General features: G+C 39.4%; 1 protein-coding gene across 1 annotated transcript in view; it reads left to right on the forward strand.

Moving 5' to 3' along the window:
• GAP43 (growth associated protein 43) overlaps window positions 1–26811 on the forward strand; it is a 97551-nt gene that overhangs the window by 44538 nt on the left and 26202 nt on the right. Inside the window, exon 2 of the mRNA XM_054483583.2 lies at window positions 8355–8952. Within this exon, the coding sequence (XP_054339558.1) occupies window positions 8355–8952 (598 nt within the window). The remainder of the gene's footprint in view (window positions 1–8354; window positions 8953–26811) is intronic.

A 26811-nucleotide genomic window follows, 5' to 3' on the forward strand; every position in this document is an offset into this window, starting at 1 on the left:
GATTGTTTATAGCCCAAGCGAAGATTCAGTTAGTAATAAAATAAAAACATGTAGCAGATGATCATAAGAACTAAGAGGGGAAAGACAGAGAAGTGGACCAAGAGTGACAACATTTGGAGAAGGGTGTGTGGAAGAGTGGGTGAGAAAAGTCTCTGACTCATTTATTCATTGAACAAAATGTCTCAAGTACCTACTGACTCAGACTGTAACTTATGAAGGGGGTTTAATTAAGAAAAAATAGATGAACAATCATTATTTGTCATAGTAGGAAGACTGTAGTAATTTAAGTAAATACTTATTGCATCTCACATTTTTGAGTATCCAACAAAAGCCACTTCGCAGTGTCTTACCTGGAAGGAAGATTGTTTTATGCTAAATTCCCTGGGCTCTGGGGCTCTCTTCCTGCTGGTGAGCTCTGACCATCTTCAGGAGCTTGGCATGTGCTTTGCTCTTGGGGCCTCTCAACTGGGAAAGATTTGCCGCTGGTGGTAGTGCAGGGGTTTGTCTGCTGGTAGACTGCTTTTCTGTCTTTTTCTTGATGCATTGGCTTCCTGCAGCTCTTCTTCTGTCTTCAGTTGCTAGCAGAAGAGGCCTCACAGTCCCTCTCATGGACTGGTCTGTGATAGCCTTTTTAGCTGAGTGGTGGGGAGTTCCACCCTTTTGTTCCTAGCTCACAGTGGCTACTAAAGGCATAGCAACCTCTCTGAGAGCAGAGTCTAGTGTCCCCCTCACTTTGCCAGCCCTTCTGTCCTTTGAGCATGTCATTTCTTGAGGGAGTCAACATGTGCTTCTGTAATGGGCAGTGTTCATCAGAGGGTTTGCTGCCATTGCTCAAGAGTAGAGATGCTTCCTCCTGGGGCTGACTTCCCATAGGTATTTTCCTGAGTCTCAGTGATTTTGACCCTTGATTCAGTTAGGTAACTTATACCTATGTCTGCTATACCCAAAAGTTTTCTAGAGGAGTTTAGTCAAGTGATTCTGTCTGGCTTGTGCCTTGGTACATGACCAGCATGATTAATATGCCTCGTCGCAACGCTGGGCTCTTCCAACCCCAGTTTAGGGAAGGAGACTTCCTTCCTTGAATAACTAAGGGACTAGTTATTCCCAGCCTACTCCCCTTAAGCCTTGGAGAGCAATACACAGATTAAATATAAATAGCGGGGAGCAGAGATTCTCCAGCAATCTCCCATGAATATTTTCACCACTTTTATTTATTTATTTGAGATGGAGTTTCGCTCTTGTTTCCCAGGCTGGAGTGCAACGGCGTGATCTCAGCTCATCGCAACCTCCGCCTCCTGGGTTCAAGCAATTCTCCTGCCTTAGCCTCCCAAGTAGCTGGGATTCCAGGCATGTGCCACCACACCTGGCTAATTTTGTATTTTTAGTAGAGACAGAGTTTCTGTATGTTGGTCAGGCTGGCCTCAAACTCCTGACCTCAGGTGGTCTGCCCACCTCAGCCTCACAAAGTGCTGAGATTACAGGCATGAGCCACAGCACCCGGCCATTTTCACCAGTTTTGCTAGTGAAAACGCATATAAGCGGGGAGCAGTGCCTCACACTGTAATCCCAGCACTTTGGGAGGCTGAGGCAGGAAGATGGCTTGAGTCCAGCAGTTTGAGACCAGCCTGGGCAACATGGCGAAGTGTTGTCCATCTCTACAAAAAATATAAAAATTAGCTGGGCATGGTGGCATGTACCTGTAGCCCCAGCTGTTTGAGAGACTGAAGTGGAAGGATTGCTTGAGCTTGGGGAGGTTGAGGCTGCAGCAGTCATCTGAGATAGTGCCACTGCACTTCAGCCTGGGTGACAGAGAGTGACCCTGTCTAAAAAAAAAAAAAAAAAGAAAGAAAAAATACACACAGACACACACACACACACGAAAATAATTTTATTGATATGACTCTAACAAGTCAATAGATAAATATAAATCAGTTGTCTTTATCTTAGATGTATTATTATTTTCAAGTGCTTGTTTATTATTATGATCAATGGCGTTTCTACAGCTTTGCTATTTCTCTCCTTGTTAAACCTCTGCTTACTAATTTCTATAATTGGGGAATCATATACCTGTTGTAGTTAGATGCTCTTGAATTCCACCACTGAGAAGTGAAGGATTTTAACAAAAATTGACAAAATCGAATCCAGATTTCTTCACCTGTCATCATCTTTCTGAAATAGCACTAATAGAGATGCTCAGATTTTGGATTCATCCGACAAATATTAATTGACCATCTACTTTGTGCCAGGCACCATTCTAGAAACTGGGCATTCAGCTGTAAGTAAAATAGACAAGGTACTTCTCAAAGGCTGACTTTTTTTCTCTTTGAAGGCATCAATTGCAATACGTTATTTGCCTCTTCTGTGTCTTTGTGGAACATAATAGGGTTATAGATATACAAAATAAAATAAAACGTAACTTTTCAGACTGGAAACTGAGTTCTACTCTGATAATGCTTTATACTATGTTGAAGATACCACCTCATATTATTTTGGAAGCAGGTGGGCTGTACATGTTGAATAAATAATACATTAAAGTGGACTGAAGACCCATCTTTTGATCACCAGCTCTTATCTGAAAAGTTAACATTACTACTGCAGTTTCCAATATGAGATATTTTGTTTTCTTATACAGTTTCATTGCTTCTCTGTGCACTCTGCTCCCCATTCCCCTCATACCCTGCAGTTAGGTCTTCAAACCAGACTGCATGTTGGGGGATCCGGTGTATGCCCGCTGTGCTTATTCATCTTTTTAAAGGACACTTTCTTCCTTACACCTGCACCGAAACCGGCAGTGACATTCCATCTATAGAACTGGAGGAGGCTGGCCCACTGTCCTCTCTCTCCTCCCTAAGGGGTATTTTACTGTATTTTTGATCTTTGTCTAGGTTTAAAGAAAGTACAGAAGCTCCACTGTGAACTGCTTTAATACTTGCACATTTTCCCTAAAGTCAATTGCCATGGTATCAATGATGCTTAAAAATAGAGTGAAATTTTGTTATGTGAATTTCACCTCAATAAATTATTAATAAAAAATAAAGTGAGCCATAAGTAGGTACTTCCTAGATTTCATTTATAGTTATCAGCACTTTATTCTGGTTCCTTTACAGGCTGTACGAGATTCTGATAGGCATGAAAACTACAACATGTTTAAAAAAACATTGCTTAGGATATCTCCAGCCTTTCAAGTTTGTTCTCAAAAATAACTTTGCTTGATCAAATGGACTATATTTTGGTTTACTAAAGATGTTCTCAGAAAGAAGAATATGTGTACATCAATGATTTGTAATGCATTTAAAATTCAATACTGTTTTTTAAAAATTTAAGTATTATAATAGTACTATTTATAGCTAGCAGAAGTAGATACAGGGCCAAGTTTTAATTTGCTTGGAAGGTTGAGGCATTCCTATGATAATTGGGAAAAGTGAAATGCATTGAGGTATCCCAGATGAATGGATGATGTTATTTTTAGTTCTGAAAGTTAGCCATTCATGGATTTTTGCCTAGAGCTCTTTTGTAGCATATCGAATGCAAACGTTTGGACATTTTAGAATAAATCTTAAGTTGTCCATTCCTCCTTTCCCCAAAGGAAGAGAAGACCAGAGCAACAATGTTGGATATTTAAGTAATTACTTCTTATTTCTGGCTTTCTTATCTGTAATTCTTAAATATCAATTAAAATCATTGTTCATTCATCTAATGGATTTAGAAGTTTCATTAGTGTCAACAAGTTAGTGTAATGGTACTCTTCATTTTTTCCAACCAATATTCATCTGAGATTTTAATGTTTGTTTAAAAAGTAGGGATGTCCTACACCTTGGTTTCCTTTAAAACTTCATAAATTGCAGAGCTCTCAGACAAATCAATCAGTAAAAAATATTAAGCCATAACAATAAAGATTCCTGAAAAACTTACGGTAACTCGTAATGACACCCTTCCTACCTATAATGTACTGAACTGGAATGTCTTCTTTACTTAATTCGCAGATATCAACAATTCTATGTAAAAATGAAATAACTTTGAAATTCCCTTAGAAACATTAAGAGTTCATTACAAAGCTTATTTGTGGCAAGACTTAGTTTAAAAAATAAATCTATTTTTAGTGACATTTATGAGCTGACTTTTTAGCCGTTAGATACCAGGATTCCTTTTCTGGACATTTCATCTTAACTCAGAGTTTTAGAGTGTTGTCCTTACTTGAAAAGAGGAGTGTAAGATCAGGTGTCTACTGCAAATTCCTGGGAAGTTATTTATTGTTAAAGCACTGTGATGTGGTTTAAGTGTATTTTCAAAAGGATTCTATGTGGGTAGACACAGTATCCTTCCGTTCAGTAGCATTTGTATAGTGCTTAACATAGGCGCTGAGTATTTTTAAATGAATAAATGAACAAGAATGCTGATGTGAAGCCTTATGGATTATCTACTACAAGTAAGTCCAAGCTATTCCAGGTCAGCCATGCAATAAAATTGGACTTGGAAGTAGGTGGGAGGGGAGAACAGTTGAGGTCAAATACAAGCTGGGCCACTGTCTCCCTCACTCGCTCTATGAATTTAGGCAAGTCACTTAACTTTTCAGGGCCAGGGCTGTCCCTTTTGGAAAGTGAAAGTATTTTGCTGAATGTGCTGAGTAGTCTGGTTTTTCTGGGCTTGAATGTCCTTCATCTTAAGTAAGCTCTTCTATTTCTAGTGGGGAAAGGGTCAAAGTGTTCTCAGAACCTGGGGCTACTCCACATAGCCAGTTTTGGGAAATGTTCTTTTTCTCCTTGTCTTAACAAAATACATAATAAAATACACTCCCAGTCTACTTACCTTTATACTGTACTGTGAAAAGAATTTTACCAAGAAATAACCTGCAGTTTAAGGAATATTAATAGAATCATTAGAAATACAAAAGAAAGACACACAAACAAAATCCAGTGGTGTCTAGCTTCGAACCCAGTTTTAACTTAAAATATTTTTATTTATGGATGTCTCTGTTCAATCACTGAAGTCTAACCTCTTCTTAGTCTGGTTTCTTTCCTTCCCTTTCCTCCCCTCTCCTCTTTGATTTCTTCATCTCCTTCCCACATCCCTTTCTTCCTCTCTCCCCCCTTTCCTCTCCTCTCCTCTCCTCTCCTCTCCTTTCCTTTCCGTGTGTCTGTTTCTTTACTGCTATCTGGAAAAACTTCTATTAATTGTCTTTTTTTTTTCCCCAACTAATCTCTAAAATTTAGTTTTCCTAAATCTCTAATGATGAAGTCCAGCAGTTTCTCCAGGATGAGCTACATGCGTGTGGAGTACTTTGAGCATCTTTTTGGGTATAGTCACTTATTTGGGTACCTGGCTCTTACAAGACTGTCTTCACCTCTCTCTCCTAACTCTTGTTTTTCATGGTTCTCCCCCGTTCTGCTCACTCCTGCTTCCCTTGAATTTCTTATACTTCTGGGTTGTTTAAGTGAGGTTTGTCTAACAATCTTGGCACCCTAGTCTAGTCTTAGCCTTTCTAAAAAGTCATTCTAACATAGATGCCGTGTTCAGAGGCTTAAATTCTGATTTTTTAGAAAATTGAAGTTGCAGATGCTTTAAGAAATTGAGAGAGAGAGAGAGAAAGAGAAAGATGAGGGAGAGAAAATTGAGAGCCCTTTCTTTATCCTTGTAGTTTCTTTGTTTATATCATGTAGACTCTCAGCTTCCTTCTCTTTGTGATTTCCAGCTTTTCAAGAGTTTCATCCCCCTATGCCTTATGTTCATAAAGAAAAGACAGAGCTCTAAAATTTTAGCTTTCTTGAGTCACTAGAGAGTCTTTTGTGGACACCTGCTCCTTCTGAAACAATTGACTTGTCTACTTTCACAAAGAGCAGTATTTGTATTAAAGAACCAGTTGGCATCAATGCCCAAGTGCAGGTGTCCTAATATATAAGATGATGCTTCATTCAGAAAACTCAAGATGGAGTAAAATAAATTATCCACATCTTGGCTCCATGCTCCATTCACAACTGTTAATTTTACAGGGTTATGCTTCCATCTCTGAGCAGAGAGCTCCTGGCAGGGATAGCTGCTCCCGTGTCTCAGATTGGGCTGTGCTCGTCCCAGTAGGAGTCATCAAGAGCAGCAGGCTAGTGAGAAGGTGATAGTACATCAGAGAACTGAGCAGTGGAGAAGGGAGAAGGACGGGCCTCTCCAAAGTGCTTTTCATTTACTCCTTTAATCTTTGTGTGTGTATACATGCATGGTTAACTAAGGAAAAAGGAAAAGTTGACTTGAATTTGACTGAGAAAATTATCAAACGTGCTTTTACTCATATATGTAGCTCATTTTCAAAAATACTTTTGTGTATCCACTGGTATGTTGATGGTCCTATGCAGCAACAGGTCTGTACAAAGAATGTCTAACAGCCCCGCATCATGATTAGCAGGAGCTGGGTCACTGGGGCAGAGCTGGTTTGACAGGTGGAAAACTTATCCTGAGTAGTTCTGTATTAGCTTACCTCCTAAACTGGAGCAAAGGTCAAGGCCAATCCAAGATTGAGAACAGGCGCCGAACATGTTACATGATAAACACTCTTTTATTAGTGGTCTTTTGAGAGAAAGTTGCTGTGTTGTTCTTTGCTGTTATTTCTGCTAGAACAGTGTTCACAAAAGTGAACAAAAGTTCAATGCTCAAAAGTTAAAGAAATCTAAGAATGGAGACTATCAGTAGCCATGTTGGGGCACCACGGTAAACAATGGAACTGGATAAAATTTTATGTACTTGCCTACACAATTATTTCTATGACCATACCTGCTGTTCCTATCCTCTGATTTAATTTTCATGTGGAAAATAGTCATTTGCAGCATATATTAGGCTACAAATGTTGCCATCAAAAGGTAAAATTCTGTATGCTAGTCTCTTGTCTTTAGTACTAAGATGGCTCTATTGATGATAATATGAACACATTTTAGGTTCCCAATTGCTTTGGGAATAAGGAATTGTGACTTAGTTAATATATGTTGCTTTTTCAAAAGGAGAAACCGTGTTTCCCGTCATTTTTTAAAATTCAGGAATAGTGGTCTTTTTTAATTCAGATTTTAAAGGTTTGGTATGTTTATTGCTGATGTTGGAACACACGCAAGAGAAAGTTAGACATTATTTTGTGACCAGCATTGTATGTTGTCACATTCTGAACAAATCCCTTAAAGACCTAGAACTCATTTACATTTTGCATAAAATCCTGATGGGATTTATGGTTTAAACTTTGACTATACTCTTTGTCTTGAATTTATTAATTTCCTTATCAGGCTTAAAACTTGGGGGAAAGTAGACTTTTGCAAAATATTTTTTTAAACCATTAAGTTTTATACAAAGTCCTTCTCAAAAACCCTGAAAACCCTCTATCTTTCAGAGCTCTTTGATAAAAACCTAGGGTGAATGTGATTTATTTTTTGTTTTTGTTTCTGGTTTGTTTGCTTTTTTTGAGATAGGGTCTCAATCTGTTACCAAGGCTGAAGTGCAGTGACACAACAACAGCTCACTGCAGCCTCGACCTCCCAGGCTCAAGTGAGCCTCCTGCCTCAGCCTTCTGAGTAGCCAGGACCACTGGTGCATGCCACTACACTCATCTAATTTTATAATTTTCTGTAGAGATGGGGTCTCACTATGTTGCCAGGGATGGGCTCGAACTCCTGTGCTCAAGTGCCTCCTGCCTTCACTTCTCAAGGTGCTTGAATTACAAGTGTGAACCACTGCACCCAGCTTGTAAATGTGATTTGAGTTGTCAAAGTACATCTAAAAAAAAAGGCTGGTTTAAGTTTGACGTGGAGAAACATTGAGCAACACTGAGCTGGGGAAAGAAAATACGTAGAAAATAATGCCAGTGGCCAGATGCGGTGGCTCACGCCTGTAATTCCAGCACTTTGGGAGGCGGAGGTGGGCGGATCACTGACGTCAGGAGTTTGAGACCAGCCTGACCAACATGATGAAACACCGTCTCTCTACAAAATACAAAACTTAGTCGAGTGTAGTGGCACATGCCTGTAATCCCAGCTATTTGGGAGGTCGAGGCAGGAGAATTGCTTGAACCTGGGAGGCGGAGGTTGCTGTGAGCCTAGACCACGCCATTGTACTCCAGGCTGGGTGAAAGATTGAGACTCTATCTCAAAAAAAAAAAAAAATGGCCAGTGATTCTGGAAGGTCCAAAGGACATTACTTTTCCCATATAATACTGTGGGAGAAAGGTGAGGCTTGATTTGAACTTCCAGGGTCCTGTTGAATTCTTAACCGCAAAAACAGTGCCTGTCACAAAATAAATCACTTAATAAATACTTGTTGAATGCTGAGATTTAAAGGAGAACAATGTCATTGAAGCCCTCTCCTTTTTTCCCCTTCTTTTCTCGACAAAGGTTGAAAAAAATGATGACGACCAAAAGATTGAACAAGATGGTATCAAACCAGAAGATAAAGCTCATAAGGCCGCAACCAAAATTCAGGCTAGCTTCCGTGGACACATAACAAGGAAAAAGCTCAAAGGAGAGAAGAAGGATGATGTCCAAGCTGCTGAGGTTGAAGCTAATAAGAAGGATGAAGGGCCTGTTGCCGATGGGGTGGAGAAGAAGGGAGAAGGCACCACTACTGCCGAAGCAGCCCCAGCCACTGGCTCCAAGCCTGATGAGCCCGGCAAAGCAGGAGAAACTCCTTCTGAGGAGAAGAAGGGGGAGGGTGATGCTGCCACAGAGCAGGCAGCCCCCCAGGCTCCTGCATCCTCAGAGGAGAAGGCCGGCTCAGCTGAGACAGAAAGTGCCACTAAAGCTTCCACTGATAACTCGCCGTCCTCCAAGGCCGAAGATGCCCCAGCCAAGGAGGAGCCTAAACAAGCCGATGTGCCTGCTGCTGTCACTGCTGCTGCTGCCACCACCCCTGCTGCAGAGGATGCTGCTGCCAAGGCAACAGCCCAGCCTCCAACGGAGACTGGGGAGAGCAGCCAAGCTGAAGAGAACATAGGTGAGCAACCGCGAGGGTCAGATGCAATGGGTGGATGGGGAAGGGAGTTGCTATTTGGAAGACCAGGCCACCTGGGTCATCGAGGGAGAGGAAAAAGTCTAGAAGGTGTTTTCCAGAAATCAAGGGAAGCTGTGCTTAATTTCCCAAAGTGGCAGGACTAAGACTAAGGTTACATTCCCAAATATCTCCAGAGAGGACTGCCAGAGAGGACTCAGGCAGGTCTATGTAGCAGCCAGTACTAGAAAGATCTGGCAGTTATCTTAATTGGATTGATATATGCAGTCAAACTAGATAAATCTGCTTTAAAAAAGTATTCTGTGTGCTGATAGACTTAGTTTAATAAGTAATTACTGAGGCTACATATATTTTATGGATGGGAATTAGCTAATGTGATTATTTGGCTCTAGAAAATGCCTGGTATAAATACAGCCATCCTCTTCTTGATCCAGATTATCTAGTGTGTGAATTGCTGGCAGCAAAAGTATAATCTCAGACCACCCTTCCCTATCTCACATTATGTTTCTGGGCATTCTCTCCACCATCGGTTGGTGAGTAGTGTGTGTATATGTGGGTATGCTCAGAGAATGTTAATTGTAACATTAATTGGGGTCAAACATAATTAGGAAAATAAGTCTGTCGATGTTGCCAAAAACAAAAGAAAAACCCCAAATACAGAATATGTTGCGAAGTCAAACATAAATAATCATTTTATTGTTGAAGACACAACTTTCTACAATATGCATAAATAATTGAGGGTTCCTATGATTACAAAAAGGTACTGGATTCTCTTCAGTTTGGAGCTGTAACTTGAAAGTTGGAGTGTTTTCACTATTACTGCTCAATTGTGCGGAATTGGAACAGAATATTCCCAGAGCAAGATAAATTCAACAGAGCTTCGTCCCTGGAGACTAGATCCTTCCCTCACCCCAACACATCCACAGTGGTACAGGAGGCCAACAGTTTCCATGGTCTTTCTCTAGTCTAATATGACCGATAAATACTTTCCAGCCCCAAAGATCCTCAGATAAAGTTTCTTCTGTGTCCATTTAAAAGATTGGGTTTACTCCTTTAGAAGCGCCTTGGTTTAACCAATGATGTTTGTCATCCAAGGGTCCAAATATGGACTGAACCACTGTGTGCTCCTTGGGAGAAAACCTACTCCATGAGAGTGGTCTAAGGAATGTTTTGGCATCTGACCATCAGATTGAGAAAGTAATGATTAGACTTTTACCTTGATATACATTTCCCCAAAATCAGATACTACAATATGGTAGGTGACTATTCTAGATATTTTAGGTCTACTTCTTTCATTTTATCCCTAAAATTCTATGAATAAGATGCCAGAGTATATTAATTAACATTGTTATTGGCATATTCCAGCTCTGGATAAATCGTATGCTTCTTTTCATTTTGAATCTTTATTCTAACACACAACTGTCCCAGGGGCCAGACATTGAGGTTTAGAAGATGGGAATTTTTCCCTGGAAAAGGTAAGGCATGTGATAAAAAGTGGGGTGTGGGTTTTAATTTACTCAGCAAAGCAAAACTTAACTACTTTTCTTTAGATTTAAGGTTTGAGCCTCAGGTATGATGTCTGGAAATCACTTTGCGTATCCACAAGTTACTTAATGTGTCATTTTCATACATCTTAGAAATTAATCATGCTTTTAAATACAGAACATATCTGACATGGCACAGACCATATTTTTTAACTGAGATTTCTAAAGTTGTGAGAAACAGAAACATGATGTGATTTTAGGTATATGCTTATGATTTGGGTTGATAGAGAGAAGGATTTCTTGAATCAGTAGGAAGTCTAATATATAATATATTTTTTAAAAATTAAGTTTTGTTATGTTTCAGGTTATGATAACTCCAAATGAATTAATGAAATATTTTATGTAGTAAGTTGTCAACAAATGTCAAATATTGAATATAAATTGATGAAATTTAAATTATAGATAATAATTTGTTCACTCATTTATATATTTCTCTTGCATATTTGCTTATTCTATTCATTTATTTGATTAAAAACGTGTCTGGTCAGTGAAAGCAAACAGCACTCTTCTCTGCCCTAAATGTTACAGATTCTGACAGAAAAATATCTTAATTAATCAGACTTTATCATGGGCATTCAAAGGTGATTGAAACAGTAGGTGAAGTTCAACTTGAAGGTAATCACAAAGGGCAGTTTACATTGTTTCTTAGAATTGGGTAGGTATTGTCCTCTTGGTTAGATTCAGAAATGCTGCCTGTCGTTTCTTTCTGGATTGAGGTATCTAGTAGCCTTGCCTGCTCTTATGTGACAAGCACAAATTACTCCGCTGTGATGAATCTCATGGGATCACAGAAGGTAGAGGTGACAAGGAGATCTATCACATCATATCAGGTCCAAATTCCCAGGTGCCCTGTACTGCATTTCCTCTGCCTTCCACTGTATTTCATTTTAACCTGGGTTAAAGTAGCAGCATCTTCCACTGGGCTGTACTGTTTGGAAATGGTTGGCTACCATGGGTTGCTTTAGGATTCTACAGCTGCCTGGAGGGGCATGGACAGACAATCTAAGAGGGTGCAACAGGGTTAACGGGCAAAATAGGTACAAAGAGAAAATCTAAGAAAATAATTTCTGTCAGTATCAGGCTTAAAAATTTTAGATCAGATATGATTATTACTTTAATACCTATGGAAATGTTGGGAGAATTATAAATGTTATTTATTTTACTTCTTTTACTATTTACTACCAACCTGTTTGTTATGAGGGGATGTCATTTGTATTTTGATCTTTGAAGTTGGTTGATTATTGTCATTGTTTTAAATTATCCAAGTATGTCCATCTCTCCCTACTTTGCCACGCTGCCTGCCCAGCTTTTTATGTGCCTGGGACAAAAACATTTCAGCGCGCCTCTGACAATGATTCCTTTAGAGGAAGAGGAATGTTTAAAACATCTGTGGGACACTGCCCCATTCAGCCATGAGTAGAGAACTTTGAAGCCCCCTTTAGTGATTATATCCTTGGGGTCTCCTGCTGAGCAGTGTCACTGTGCTCATTGGCTCTCGGTGAAGGAATTCTCTCTTATGTCTCCTCTTCTCCAAGGTAGACTATTGATTTTCCCCAGTAGAGGACTCTGCTGTGGTCATATTCAGTGATGTGGTACTACCAAGGTAACCTGTCCAGAGGGCTATCAATCAGTGATATTAATTGGGTGGCTGCCACAGGGTCCTTGACTGATGCTAGTTGGAAGTGTAGCTCTGAGTGACTTTTAATGTTCTGTATGTTGATCTTGGCTGCATTTTATTTTCATGGTCTCAGTACGTCTTGCAAATTGATGCCATCAGTAATGATCAAGAAAAGAGGGAGGAGTTTCCTATTGCCATTCCCTGAATAGAAAAATTAACTTAGTGTCTCCCTGCCTCTCTTCCTCCTCTTTTTTATCCTTCCTTCCCATTCGCTTTCCTTTTTTTCTATTCTTCCTTTCTTTTTCCCTTCCCTTTATATTAACTTTCTTCTGTGCTAGGTATTAGGGTCACAAAGATGAATAAGATATGATTCTTTGGCCAGGTGCGGTGGCTCATGCCTGTAATCCCAGCACTTTGGGAGACCGAGGCAGGAGGACTTGAGTCCAGGAGTTTGAGACCAGCCTGGGCAACAGAAGGAGACCCCATCTCTACAAATAATAAATAATTAGCAGAGTGTAGTGGTGTGTGCCTGAGGTCCCAGCCACTCTGGAGGTTGAGGCAGGAAGATCACCCGAGCCCCGGAGGTCAAGGCTGCAGTGAGCCATGATTGTGTGCCATTGTACTCCAGCCTGAGTGACAGAGTGAGACCCTGTCTCAGAAAAAATAAACCAAACAAAAACCAGATATAGTCTTTTGACCTTAATGAATTCTTACTTGGTATGGGGGTAGTATGAAATTTAGGGAATGACATTGAAAACAATCATATTTATAATCTCAATTAAATTCTGCAAATAGGTACAGGGCACTTCCCTATGCCAATGCACTTTGGACAAAATATGAATGAGGCAGTGCTTCAGGGGCTAAGATGCAGTCTGCTGCTTACTATGAAAATGTTTTATATAATGTATGTCCTGATACTCAAATTATTAATAAAAAGAATAGATGCAAAATATAGAATGTCTAGAATGATAATTGTGTGTAAGAAAATGAAATAACCAGCTCATATTTCTGAATTTAAAAAATTATTTACATTTCCCAGAACAAGGTAACCATCCTTGGGCCTTCCCTAAGGCCCAAGGTAACCATCAATTTTTCAGCTTTCCGAAAGATAGGTCCACTTCTACCAAGCTGTGTGTTAGATGTGAGATTTTCCGAGGGTATTTACACTTATTTGGCAGGGTGCCTCATGAGTGGCTTTGATTTGAAATGTGGTTTCAACCACTTCCTAAATTTATACACAACTCACAAAGAATGAAAATTTTGGTTGTGGAAGTCCATAAATGCTGTTTATAAAACATGGGCACCCTGTCAGATACTCAGTGGTATACCTCTTAAATACTGTTGATTATTAAGCTTTTATGGAGCACTTTTATATTGCTAGAGTAATCATTTTTATTGGCTTTTCTTGACAACAGCCCAATGTCATTTGATAATATTTTTCTTTCTATTTTTATATTCCAAGAATAGGGACAAAGTAAATGGATATTCTGGCCACAAATGCAGCCAGTGACAAAACAAGGATCAAACTGATTGAACTCTAAATCCTCACCTTAACTGTAGCCCTACAGTTCTTTCTATTAAGGTGTTATGTTTTGTCTCAGTTTCTGCATTTTCTTTTTTATCTTAGCTGTTGTTGTGATCTGATGCTTTTGGGAAATACCAACCAGGACCTTACTAGGATATTCTCTGTCCTACCTGCCCTGTAATATAATGCAGGGAAAAGATCTTTGAACTGAAATAAAGAGACCAGGGTTCTAGTCTCAGTATTTCTACCAACCAGATTTTAGGCAAGTTATTGCTTCTCTGGACCTCATTCGTCTCATCCTTAGGAAAAGGGACTACAATAGTTGGTTTTTAAGGTTTTCTTTCAAGAGTTAAAATATAAAAGTCTAAGGTAGCACTTAGTGAGCATTTATTAACTGCCAGATCCTGTGCTGAGTGCTATGTGGGGATTCTTCCATTTAATTATCATAACCACTCTGTGGTAGTAAAGTAGTGGTGTAATTTTCCCTTCCCTTTGTACAAGGAGAAATCTTAGCTTTAGGGAGACTATGGGACTTAATCATTGTTGACAGCTAGCAATGTTGAACCAGAAGCCAAACCCTGAGAGTCTGAGAGGTCACATGCTGAACCCTGACACTTATCCAAGTGCTATTCTGGAAGAAACAAAGAGAAGATGAATGTCTAAGGACCCCAACAATGTGTTATAATATAAGAACATCTCTCTTCTTTGGATAATTGGATATTCCAGACTCTTGTCTGGGAATTATTAGGGATAGCATTTACAGATGGGAATCTAGTAACTACCATAATTCCTGATCATAATTCCCTCACAGCCCTGTCACCCCAGAATTATTAGGGATATTAAACTATTTCTGAGTCTTAGATTCTTATTTCAAAAACGCTCCAAGTACTGTTTCATTAGACCTGAGAGAGCTATAAAGATCAGTTGAAATTGATTGTTCTTAACCGGTGTATTACTGACTCCAACAAATACATCAGTTATGCCAGGAGGATCTGAAAATTAGAAATGGAAATTTTCATATTTCAATCAGATGAAAGTCATTTTATTTATTGTAGGCAATTGCTACCCTAAGTTTAGCTTATCAGAATTAGTATCTTTTTTATATTCTTGTTTAGGTCTACCCCCCTTTGGCAAGTGCATTTCCAAAGGATCTGGTACCTTTATAACTAAAATGTTAAAGAACTTAATAGAAGAGACAAATTAAAGAGCAATCATTAACTCTTTTTGAGACAGAGTCTCACTCATCTCTTGCCCAGGCTGGAGTACAGTGGCACGATCTCGGCTCATTGTAACCTCTGACTCCTGGGTTCTAGTGATTCTCCTGCCTCAGCCTCCCTAGTGGCTGGGATTACAGGCACCTGCCATCATGCCTGGCTAATTTTTGTATTTTTAGTAGAGACGAGGTTTTACCCTGTTGGTCAGGATGGTCTCGAACTCCTGACCTCAGGTGATCCACCTGCTTCAGCCTCGCTGGGATTACAGTTGTGAGCCACTGCGCCTGGCCCTTTCATTAACTCTTTAGTTAAAAAAGTAAGCAGACGAAAGACAAGATGAAGGAATGTGTTGCGGAGTCACAGGACTCATATAGTTGAGGCCATTCATTCATTCTTTCATAGCTTTTATTAAATTGTTACTATCACCTCATAAAAGAATCTGAAAAACAGAAAGACATGTTCTTCCCCCAATTTTAAAGTTGTGAAACTATATTTGGAACTAAAAATTAATATTTCTTAAAATATAGACTATTATTCAGATATTAACACACATTCATAAAATATTTTTCTTTTTTCTTGACATACATGTGCACACACACACACACACACACACACACACAACAATCTTGCAATGGTAGACCAAGGAGGCATCTTTGAAGTGTGGGACATATGGCTTCTTAGCCAACCATTCTCACTTTTCCATAGTCCCTTATTGTCTTAACTATTAGATAATGGGCTTAAGGGATGAGGTTGATAGTAGAGAAGTTTAGATAGAGGGGCAAAGAATCTAGAAGAGTCAATTCTAAGAAAGTTTATTATTAGACTAGAGGCCCAGAAGACAGCAAGAATATCTCAATAGAGGTTTCTAATCCCGTCTTACACTTGAGATTGAATATAAAGAGTTGAAAATGATGTTTTCTGATATGACTGGACTTCTGATTCATAATCCTCCTAACCCTGTCTCTGGATGGAAAACTATAGCTATAAGAGCTACAGTGGCTATAGCCTATAGACAGCCATAATTTGCTATCCATAGTTTCATTTCCATCTTACACTTAATTCAATATCAGTGTATTTTTATATGCTTTTATTTCATTAAAGTAATTAAACAGCTTCAAGGGTTAATAAAACCTTGGATGCTTATGTAGAAAAATGGATATATCTGATAGACATCTGATAAGCTTTTTAAAATTTTGTCAGTAGACTGTCATTAAAACAAAGTATTATATGGATAAGCTAATACAAATCTCTTCCATTCTTTTTTTTTAAACTCTACATTCACAGTCGTTGGATATTTGACCAATAGTGAAATTGGCTAACAGGCCTAAGTATTTGAATTGGGCTATTGAACGTCCCGAGAAAAGGTGGTATGGAAGATATACAAGTTAGATGTGATTACTCAGCAATCCTCACACTTATTTGTAATCTCCAAATCACAAATTAGAGGATTATGAGAATTAAAATATTTCAGTTTGGTCATCTCACACCATTCTACTTGGAAGGGAAATTGTAGTTCTTAAGATACCTTCAGGGGAAGAAAGATTCTAGGAAGGCTTTTTGCCTTTCTTTGTAAAACATGTTCAACATAAATGTTCTATCCTGGTGGCACATATACAGTGAAGTAACTTTTGAAGGCTTTTTTTTTTCCTGTTTTATTTTGTTTTTCCAGCATGAGTTAGTAGAATCTTTTGGAATTTGGAATATAAACCAGAAGCCATTTACCTAAAATGGTCCCTTCTTACTGGTGCATGATGAATGTGTGTGTCTCTGAGATAAAGTGGAGATGAACATTTCTATAGCCTTGAAAAAAATGTTCTCTTCCCTGGTGTATGACAAAGTGAAGGATATAATTTAGATATGTTTAAGCACTGTATCCATGCCTGTAGTATACCCTTCTGCCAATTCCCAAGCACATATGTATACACACACATTCAATATGTAGGGAAAGGGCTGCCCAAGAGTTCAGACTGTAGGGAAAATCTGGAAGAATGGTAAGTTCCACATTTTCTTCACCCTTCAGGCCAAAAAGAAGTAGAGAATGGCTCCAGGAACACCCCTCGTCTCTCTGAGGGTGTGTGTGAAGAGTAATGGTCGTTTCTCGGCTGGTCATGTAATCAGGATATGTTTGTGAACCTACAGTGGGTTGAGGACAGCTAAGAGTTGGGACTAAAGCTATCTAAGATGAAATTTATAGTGCCTAAGAATTAAAACCCTGGTTTGGCTAATTAGGGGAACATTATCCAGGAAGAGTTCTTGGTGTAGAGGTTGCCTCATCTGAATCTTAAAGGATAAAATATATCCAATGAAAAGGGATATCATTTATTTAAAAACTTGAGAAACCACCTTTCATTCACATTAACACACGCATATAAATAAATTGATTCAGGTCATAATTCTGCAGCAGATTTTTAACCTTCAGTGGAAAAAGTAGCTTCATGTCTGTGTTGTTTATTGTTGCTTTTCCTGCATCTAGGACAATACTTTGAATGAATAATATTATGCCATAGAGAAAATCCTAAACTGACACAGGAAAATGAATACAGAAACTCATTGGAAAGTTTAGTTGTTACTCAGGCCTGTAAGTCATCCCTGAGGTTGCCAGAATTCAAACCATTTAGGGCTTCATAGACCAGTGTGAGCATTTTGCATTATATTCAGAAACATATTGAGAACTAGAGGAAGTCAAGGCTGCTCCCTACTGAAAGCAGGTGATTAATTTCACTCCAGCCACATGAATGACCTGTGGGTGGCCCTTGCCAGTGTGTGACAGAAACACCCAGGGAAGAAATGATCTGCCAGGTTCCTTGGCTTCTTTTCCTCATCTGACACAATTAAGTAATCTTTGCAAGGTGTATAAGAGTCTATTGAACCTGCTGTTGCTCCACTGTAGGGTGAATTGTTAATGTGTTCCCAAACCAACAGTGTTGGGACACAGACCAGTAAACAGGCTTTCCCACTCCTTAGTGCAAACATAATTTGTGTACAGCCTGTGAGCTATTCAGATTACAGACCATGAGGGACATTGCAGTGGGAGGCTGAAAGGATTCTTCCCTACACAAAAACTGCAACTTAAAGTCACCCTCATGTATTTGGTAAAAAGACAGAACGTGCCCCACTTTGTGAAATTCTCTTCCAGTTTAAAGGGCTAAGAAAGCACAGAGTTCAGTAATGTGGTTTCAGCGTTCTCCCCATTGGTGTAATCAAATCCTTTTAGGAGGAAAACCAGTGGTGGAAGATTTTTGATTTCCTCCTTCCTCTTCCTTTGATACTGGTGGTTTAATTATAATAGATTCATAAGAGAACCTGGCCCCTACTGGAAGATATGTTAGTTTTCTTTTTCTTGCCACCAAGGTATAAACCATTCATTATGATTTTATCAGATATCTGCAGCAGCATGCTGGTAAACTGGCTCTCCAAAAAATAAAACAAAACTCTAAAAGCCTTTATTTAGTTTTTGCCAATTTCTATGGTATAAATACTCCCATCCTAGCTGATTTCAGGCTACCAATGTGTAATTTCCAAATAAGCAGTTGGGAAGAAGTGCTAATATCTTGCTGTCAGCAGCCAATGTTAGTCAGCTCCTGCATACCCCAAATCATTATATTTTAGCAATTTGATTAATTTTATTTTGATAATTCTAAAATACTAAGAATAGTAATTATCAACTTCCAAATAATGTATCAGTATAGAAGTATATAACTATCCATTTGTAAAACCACATAGTTATGTATATATATATGTGATGGCATGAGAAGTACTTTCAACATTTGCAGTCGTTTCTCTTGAGCATTGCACACTTGCTAAATGTTAAGGAAAAAAAGTAAAGTTTAGAATTGGTATTCCTGTATTCAATTAGAAAAACAATTGCTACTGAAGGAATTTGTACATTGTCCTCAAAATTTGATCTGAGCTGTATCTTTTTAATACATTGAAAGGCTTTTTATCTTTTTTTAAAGGAAAGTGCATAATTTATTATATTTATGAGGTTATAATAAAATGGATACTTAGGAACTTTAAACATGAGTTAAAAGTAATCATCAGATATAAAATTCTCAAATCTTGGAACCCAAAATACTAAATTTTAGAATTTTCTTAAAACCTCTTTCTCATGATTAACTTAGTTTGAAAATTATTATGTTCTTTCATAAGAAAAGAAGGAAAATTTAAAAATAGACATGTTGATGGAGGCAATAGTTCTTCTCAGCTGGTTTTTCAGAGATGATTTCAGGGTTCAGATTGATTTGCAACCATTTAACATTTAATGCAGAGGAAGAGTTGACTATTTCCTTCCCTCATACTAATTTTTAGTGAGAAAGATGCTTTTCGTGCTAGGAGGAACATTGTGAAACAATGTCTTCACAGAGGTAGAATCAGATGAGTAAGTAATTGCTGAAGGCAGACATTTTCAAAATTGTTAGCCTAGCCACTATTTGCTCAAATGAGTTTAAAATATATACACTAAACCCCAAAGCAGAGAAGCTTTGGTTGAGAATGATAGGGGAAAGTGGAGATGACTGAAGATGTCCTGAAATCCCCCCTCTTTTTTTTTTGCATCTACCCCTACCATCTAAGTAGATCATTTCTGAGCCCTGAAGTACAGTTTGAAAAATGCAAATTTCAGAAATTTCTCAGCTACTTATTGTCTACATGTGGACAGCAACAAAATAGTGCCAATCGATCTCATTTACTGTAAGCTGATCTTCACAATGAGTATGGATAACTGCACCCATATTGATGATATAGTAGATTATGTGTATTACTTATAAGGTCAACAGAAAATTGATTCATATTACAGTCCTATTGTGTAGTCGCAGATAGGACTGGTCTGAGTGACTTCTAAACATGGCTTTAGGCAACTAAGCACTGTTCCACTTAATTTTAGTTCCACTGGTATTAAAACCATGCAGAATTTATTTTCTAAATGATATTTTACAAATCATAATCCCAAGGAAAATTTATTTTCTAGAATCCTCAATCAGTGAACTTTGAGTTGTGTTGCTGGAGCCTGGAGTTCCATGGAGCAGCATCTCAGCAGTAGTTTCTGGGAATTGGGGTTGTTTTGCAGAGGCCAGGTTAACAAGGATTGGGGTCCTAGGTCCTCGCAATCCCCTACACCTCTACCAAACTATTTCGTGATCTTGGTTAAACTTTGATTTGACATTTTAACTAATAATAATTAAAAATTACTGTTTTAAACTTAAGACCAAATTCAAAAGGTCTTCAATCTTGGCAAGATTAAAACTCAACATAATTCAAAACTCATCTTTTCAGGCAGGCACCCAATCTGTACTTAGCTTGAATTGTTTATTTTACAAACAAATACTGCTCAAATTCTAAAATTTGACTTGTAGTATAAATCATAAACAAATGGAATTTGAACGACTCACCCAGGGTTACTAACAAAATTTTTTTTATCATTTATTTATTTATTTATTTATTTTTGAGATGGCATCTCACTCTGTCACCCAGACTGGAGTGCAGTGGTGCAATCTTGGCTCACCGCAACCTCCGCCTCCGGGGTTCAACCGATTCTCCTGCCTCAGCCTCCCGAGCAGCTGGGATTACAGGAGTGTGCTGCCATGCCCAGCTAATTTTTTGGATTTTTGCTACAGATGAGGTTTTGCCATGTTGGTTTCACCAGGTCTCAAGCTCCTGGCCTCAAATGATCCACCCACCTCGGCCTCCCAAAATGCTGGGATTGTAGGCATAAGCCACTGCCCCTGGCCTCAAATTATTAAAATTATTATATCCATGGGTACTTTAACTTAAAAAATAGGCTAATAATGCAGTAATTTTTTTGTTCTACTCCAGTGTCAACATAATTGTATAAATAATGCATTCCTTCTGGTGGGATACTACTTAAAAAATTCTATCTATACAATTTTGGAATATCCACAAAAATAAGATTTCTAGAAAGTTAAAGGCCAAAATCAGTCTCAAAACTTCTAAAAAAATCTGTCACCTTTCTTTTTCCCACTCCTTAGCCCTAGTGGACAATAGCTGTTTGTGCCTCTGTGGAAGCAAGTGCCCCAAAGGGAAATATGCATGGGCAATGGGACCAATTCTTAATTAACTCCACGGACTGACATCCTAAATGCCTCTTCAGTGATTAACATCACAACGTGACACAATTCAGCTGGGTAAAAGGGCTAGGTCCCATAATGCCATGCTCACTCCTTATAAATTCAAGTAGACTACTCAAAAAACCACTCATACAAAGCTATGAATTTATACCTGTCCGTATCAATGCCCCACAAAAAACCTCCCAATGCTTGCCTACTTTTTGCAATCTGAATACAATCTAACTTATTTCCGCAGCCTAGGAGGCCTCATGTGATCTCACGTCTTAGCTTTCTGATCAGATGTCCTTCTGCTCAGCCCTTCTTCCCCGTTCTCTAGCCCTAATAGCTTTCTCGAGGTGTCTTGAATGCATACAGCTTGCTCCTGTCCCAGGACCTTTGCACTTGCTTTCTCCCTTGAGCTTCCCATGGTCACCTCCTAGCCCTTGCCTCTTGGCACTCAGGTCTCCATTTGAATGTCCCTTACTCAGAGAAGTCTTCCCTGACCATTTGGGCAGAACAGCACTACCCCTACCAGTGCCAACAGTTATATCACATTACCTAATTTATTTTCTCTGTAGCATTCTTAGTGCCTAAAACGACTGTGTTTATCTGTGTCGTCCTCAGTTTCTCTCCCTCTCAGTAGACTTTTCATTTCTTGAAGGCTGCATGGTAGCCCCAATGCTCAGAATAGAGCACAGCACATAGAAGGCTCTCAATAGACATCCACTGACTGGCCAATAATATGGATTGCACCTATGGAGAGATTTCTTTTCATAAACAGCTTGAAAGGGAAAGAACCATTTAATTTTTTAAATTTGAAGCCCCACAAGAAAAGCTAAGAGTTTTTCAGGCAAGTGTCCGTCTTTATTGCTTGCAGCCCAGTTCTTTGGAATTTTATACATCAGCAACTTCTTTTCCATGACCCATTTCTAAATATTTCCTAGGCACCCAGACACTCTGAGTCTGAATGAGGGTATTTGATTGAGAAGGAAAATTGGTCAGAATGTGAAAAAGGAAGGTGGGCCCTTAGGAGGAACAAGGTGGGGATGTGGATAGAGATTCTTTACTTCCTATAGAGAAAAGGGATAGTAGGAGGGAAGAATAATGGGGTAGAAAATGGAGGAAAAAATGGGAGGAAAAAAAGCAGAAGAGGACCAGAAATCGATCAGGGGTGGCAGAAAGAATAAGCAAGGGCAAAGTGGAGAAAGAATAGATGGTAGAAAAGAGAAAGAAGGAGTAATAGGCGAGAAAGCAAGAGGCGTGGGAGAAGCAGGGCTGGAGGGGCGCTGAAGAAAAGGGGAAGGCACTAACTGAGCTGAGTACCAAGAGACAGCTGTGGTTTTCTTATAGCTCTGTTTCTGACAAGCTCTCTGGCCGTGGCCAAGGCCAATTTACCTTCCTTGCTGGTAAAAGAAGATGGTTTTATGGGATCTTCCAGCACTAGTGCTCTCTGTTCTTGGCTTCACAAACAGCAGGCCCTAAAGAGTTCTTTGGCAAATGGATTTTCTGTCTTTGAGCAGATCTAAGTGGCAGATGGGGCACAGCTCCCCTAGGAGAGACCCCCCACCACCCCCTGCCCACCATTGTCTGAGCCCTTCTGCAGCATCAGTCCCCAGCCAGTGCTGCCTCAACAAACCAAGAGACATTGTCTCTGCTTGCTTCCAGACAGGAAAAGAAAAGGATTGAGTTTCATAATCTCACAATTTTAAATGTAGGCCTATTTCGATATGAAGTTTCAGATTACAAGGCATGTTTCAAAAACATTTTTTACTTTGAACACCTCATAGAGAGACAGTCTTGGAACTGGACAGTCCTGGGTTCAACCCCAGGTTCCTCACTGCATGGTTTTAATGATTCAATGTCTTCATCTGTAAGATGGAGATTAAAATGTTACCCTTAAACAGTTGTGATGAGGATTTAATGAGGTAACATATTTAAAGAACCAGTTATAGAGTAGGTCCTCAATTAATATCATTTTGCCTAAGTTTTCTTCTGATAATCTGAAATAATCACTTTTCATCCTCATACTCTCCTGTCCCCATATGAAGATCCTCTGGGCAAAACTTTTTTTTTTTTTTTTTTTTTTTTTTGAGATGGAGTCTCACTCTGTTGCCCAGGCTGGAGTGCAGTGGCGCGATCTCAGCTCACTGCAAGCTCTGCCTTCCAGGTTCACGCCGTTCTACTGCCTCAGCTTCCCGAGTAGCTGGGACTACAGGCACCCGCCACCACGCCCGGGCTAATTTTTTGTATTTTTAGTAGAGACGAGGTTTCACCGTGTTAGCCAGGATGGTCTCAATCTCCTGACCTCGTGATCCACTCGCCGCGGCCTCTCAAAGTGCTGGGATTACAGGCGTAAGCCACTGCACCTGGCCCACTCTGGGCAAATCTTAAAATTGAAGATGGCAAAAGCATGGATAATCTGTCATCTTCCTACAGGTAAAATAATGGAAGAAATTACTTCATCCAGCAAATATAGAGAACAATGGTTTCTTGGTGACCCAAAGTAAAGTATTTCAGAGTATTATTTTGTATTCAAAGTAATACAAAGGACAAATATATTATTCAATGGATACTGCAACAATAGACAGAATTGCAACAACCATGAATTTAGTCAAATCTCTTGCTTGGAGGCCTGCAGTGGAGGAGAAATATCAGAGAGGTCTTGGAATCGGACCTATCTATGTTTGAATCAAAGGTCCAGTCCCTAACCAGCTCTATGCCATTAATTCAGCATCAGCTTTGTCATTGTGAAATAAAATATCCTCATTGCTGAACTTGGTGGTTGTCGGTATTAAGTAGATCATGTGTAAAAGGTGTCTATTATGGTATTTTATTGAACACATAGTAAGTGCCTAATAGAAAGTCACCATTGTTCCTGTTCCTTTCAGCTAAAGCTATTGGGAAACTTTCTTTTTCTTTGGTACTACACCTGATTTTATGAAGGAAATTAACGTGCAAATAGGACATGATTTATGGCCAGCAAGAGAGACACATAATGATTTGCAGTCTCTTTTGGGAGTCAGAGACTATTCTATTTGGCCTACCTTGCAGCTCAGCAACATTACCAAGTCCTTACATTATCAGTAATGATTGAGCCTGGAAGTCAGCCAATGCTACCAGGTAGTGATGTTAGGATTAATTTGGGCTTCATGTAATTGGTCCCTCAGAAACTGCAATCTAGGGATTCAATAGAAAAAGTTAGGATACCTTAAGGGAAATAGCTAACACACTCTTTCCAGGTAGATACCAGCTATAACTTGTCACATCTTGGATTTCAATCCTACAGTCTTAGACCTAAAAGGAAACTTAAAAATTGCCTAAGCCTGGGAACTGGATGGGCTTCAGGAGGGTTCTTTAATCTCCTAAGATTATTTGCAACATGTTATACTGTGTGTGCATATGGATGATATTCTTGGCAAAATGACCTTGTCTTTCATCAGATACTCTATTGGGACCACTGCACAAAAATGTTGTGATCCACTATGCTCGAACAATCTCCTCGAGAAGTTGTGTGTGCCTGTGTTTTAATGAATGATGAAGCATGTTCTGGGATTCAGTTGCATGGTCTGGCCGTGGTCCCACAATGAGTTAGCATCAGAATAGAGGAGATAAACCCAGATGTCGCAAGGACTGTATTCTACTGTCATTCAATTAATTTGTACTTATTAATACGTATAATTTCCACACTACACAGGCATTGTGAGGGATGTAGATTATAAAAGTGAATATCTGTTGTCATGGAAGTTACAATCTGGATGGGGAGAAAAGTAAGGCTCTTAAAAGAAAACAGAAGCAAAAAAGACTCAGGACCAGTATAGAACAAAATAAGTTTGTGACTGCTTGCAAACCGCAGTCTGTAGTTGTGGCAAAGGAATTCAGAGGCCACGATAGTGGGTAGGGTCTGAAGAAAAGAAATGAGCATTATGTTGAAGCATTGGTGAGGATACTGGCCTTAGTAATTTGTGCCAGTGAGAAGGTAAGGTATGCTGGACCTTGAAGTGGTCGGAAGTTTTCAGTCTTGGTCCAACAGCAAATAGAGGGTGGTTAAAGTTTTTACTTCACCGTATTATTTTTGCTCCCAGAATGACTCTGATGTCTCTATGAAGTATATACAAAGCACAATCCACACTTATGAATTCAGTTCAAAGATACTAATATTATTTCAGCGTACTTGTTAAAATGACTTAACAATCTACTTCTAGACTGAGTTTTTGGTCATATCCGAAGGACCAAAAAATCAAAATTGATTTAGGATTAACTTCAAAATAGGACCCAATCACAATAGTTGTTCGTATTGCACTGCTATGCAGTTTGCCTGGGGTCATTTCTTCCTAGAGAGTGACGCCTGGCATGCCTGCCTTCCACTCAGCCTCCACAGCTGGGAACAGAATTACACTGGTGCCCTCTGCTGGGATGAAATGGGAAGTTGATCAGGAAACAATGGTGTCCTCGTCTTTTTCAACATAGAGATGGAGGTGGCGATTCCAGGCCCACTGCAGCCTCCAGGCTGGATTCATTTAGTGTTCTCTCCAAGCCTCCCTGTCAGGTGTCTTCTTTGCAGCATCATACCTGAATTTATTAACCAAAAGGAGTAATTGGATTTTTATTGTAAGAAGGTTGTCAGCTAATTTTTAAAAGTAGTCCAAGGAAATGCCGCCCCCTTTCCTCTGACAGTTTGAGAGCTGGGCCCTGGTTTCAACACACAGGGCGATTCATCTTGAGTGGTGGCTTGGCCGTCTTGCTAGAGAACAATGCATATTAAGAGCCATGGGGAGACTCTGGGACCATTTTAAAAAATCCTGTTAAATTATTATTATTATTGTTATTATTTATTTTAACGGTGAGGAAAGCACATTGATATTCATTGCTGATTTTCTTGGCTCAAATAAACAGCATTAATGCTATGGTGTTAAATTCGATTTAGAGTGTCTACTCTGGTGTGCCTTTGGTACCCTGCTCAGCGGATTTTTCTGCTAGAGGTGAAAAAACATTCAGTTGTAATTAAGAAAGGGGTGGGGGAGTGCTGAGAAGGAAACCGAAAGAGAGAAGAGTTGTGAAGTCTCGTGTGCAAATTGGTAATGAACTTCTAAAATAAAATGATGGGGGCCGGGGAGGGGCGGGGCAGGGGAGAGGATGGATTGAAATGATCCTTTCCTGCTCCCCACTTTTATTTTATTTTATTTTATTTTGTTTAGGATCAATAATATGGACATGGAGGTCTGCTGCTGGTTTCCATAACAACCTGGCTTATTGAAAGACTGCAGGCTCCATGAATCCCCAATTATCAGCCTTCTAGGGCCTATTAATGGAGCTGAGCATCCCAGTGAGGCAGGCAGCTCATTGTTGGCACGTGCCCGGTGGGCTGGCGGAGGGTGGAGGAGATGGGAAGAGGAGATGTGTGGTGAGACAGCAGCCATTTGTCCCCCTGTCACTTGCAGGGGAGGGGTGAGCAGTCATTCAGGAGGCTGTGAGAGCGTCTCTTGAAGCCCTGAGTGGCTGCCGCTGCTGTTACAGGCAGCCCAGAAATCGAAGCAAAGCTTGTTTTTCCAGCTCCACCCCAAAGCCATCTATCTGGAATAAATCCTTATGAATATATCACACGCCCTGTATGTTTATTGAGCTTCTATAATTAATCGGGCTTTCCTCACAAAGACAATGGTGACTATATTTCTAATATTAACTCAAGCCTTAATTAAAATGTGAAGCCAACCTAATGCATATTTGATAGCTTTGAATTACTCAGTCTTTGGTCTGGCTTCACTTATTAGGCCCTCGCCATAGAATAATTACAATAGCAACAATAATACCGATGATCAAAATACAGATAACATTTACTTATCTTGTGCCAGGCTTTCTGCTAAAAGCTCCACATGGAGTTTCT

The sequence above is a fragment of the Pongo pygmaeus genome, chromosome 2 (genome assembly GCF_028885625.2).
Source record: "Pongo pygmaeus isolate AG05252 chromosome 2, NHGRI_mPonPyg2-v2.0_pri, whole genome shotgun sequence".
In the NCBI taxonomy this organism is placed as follows: Eukaryota; Metazoa; Chordata; class Mammalia; order Primates; family Hominidae; genus Pongo; species Pongo pygmaeus.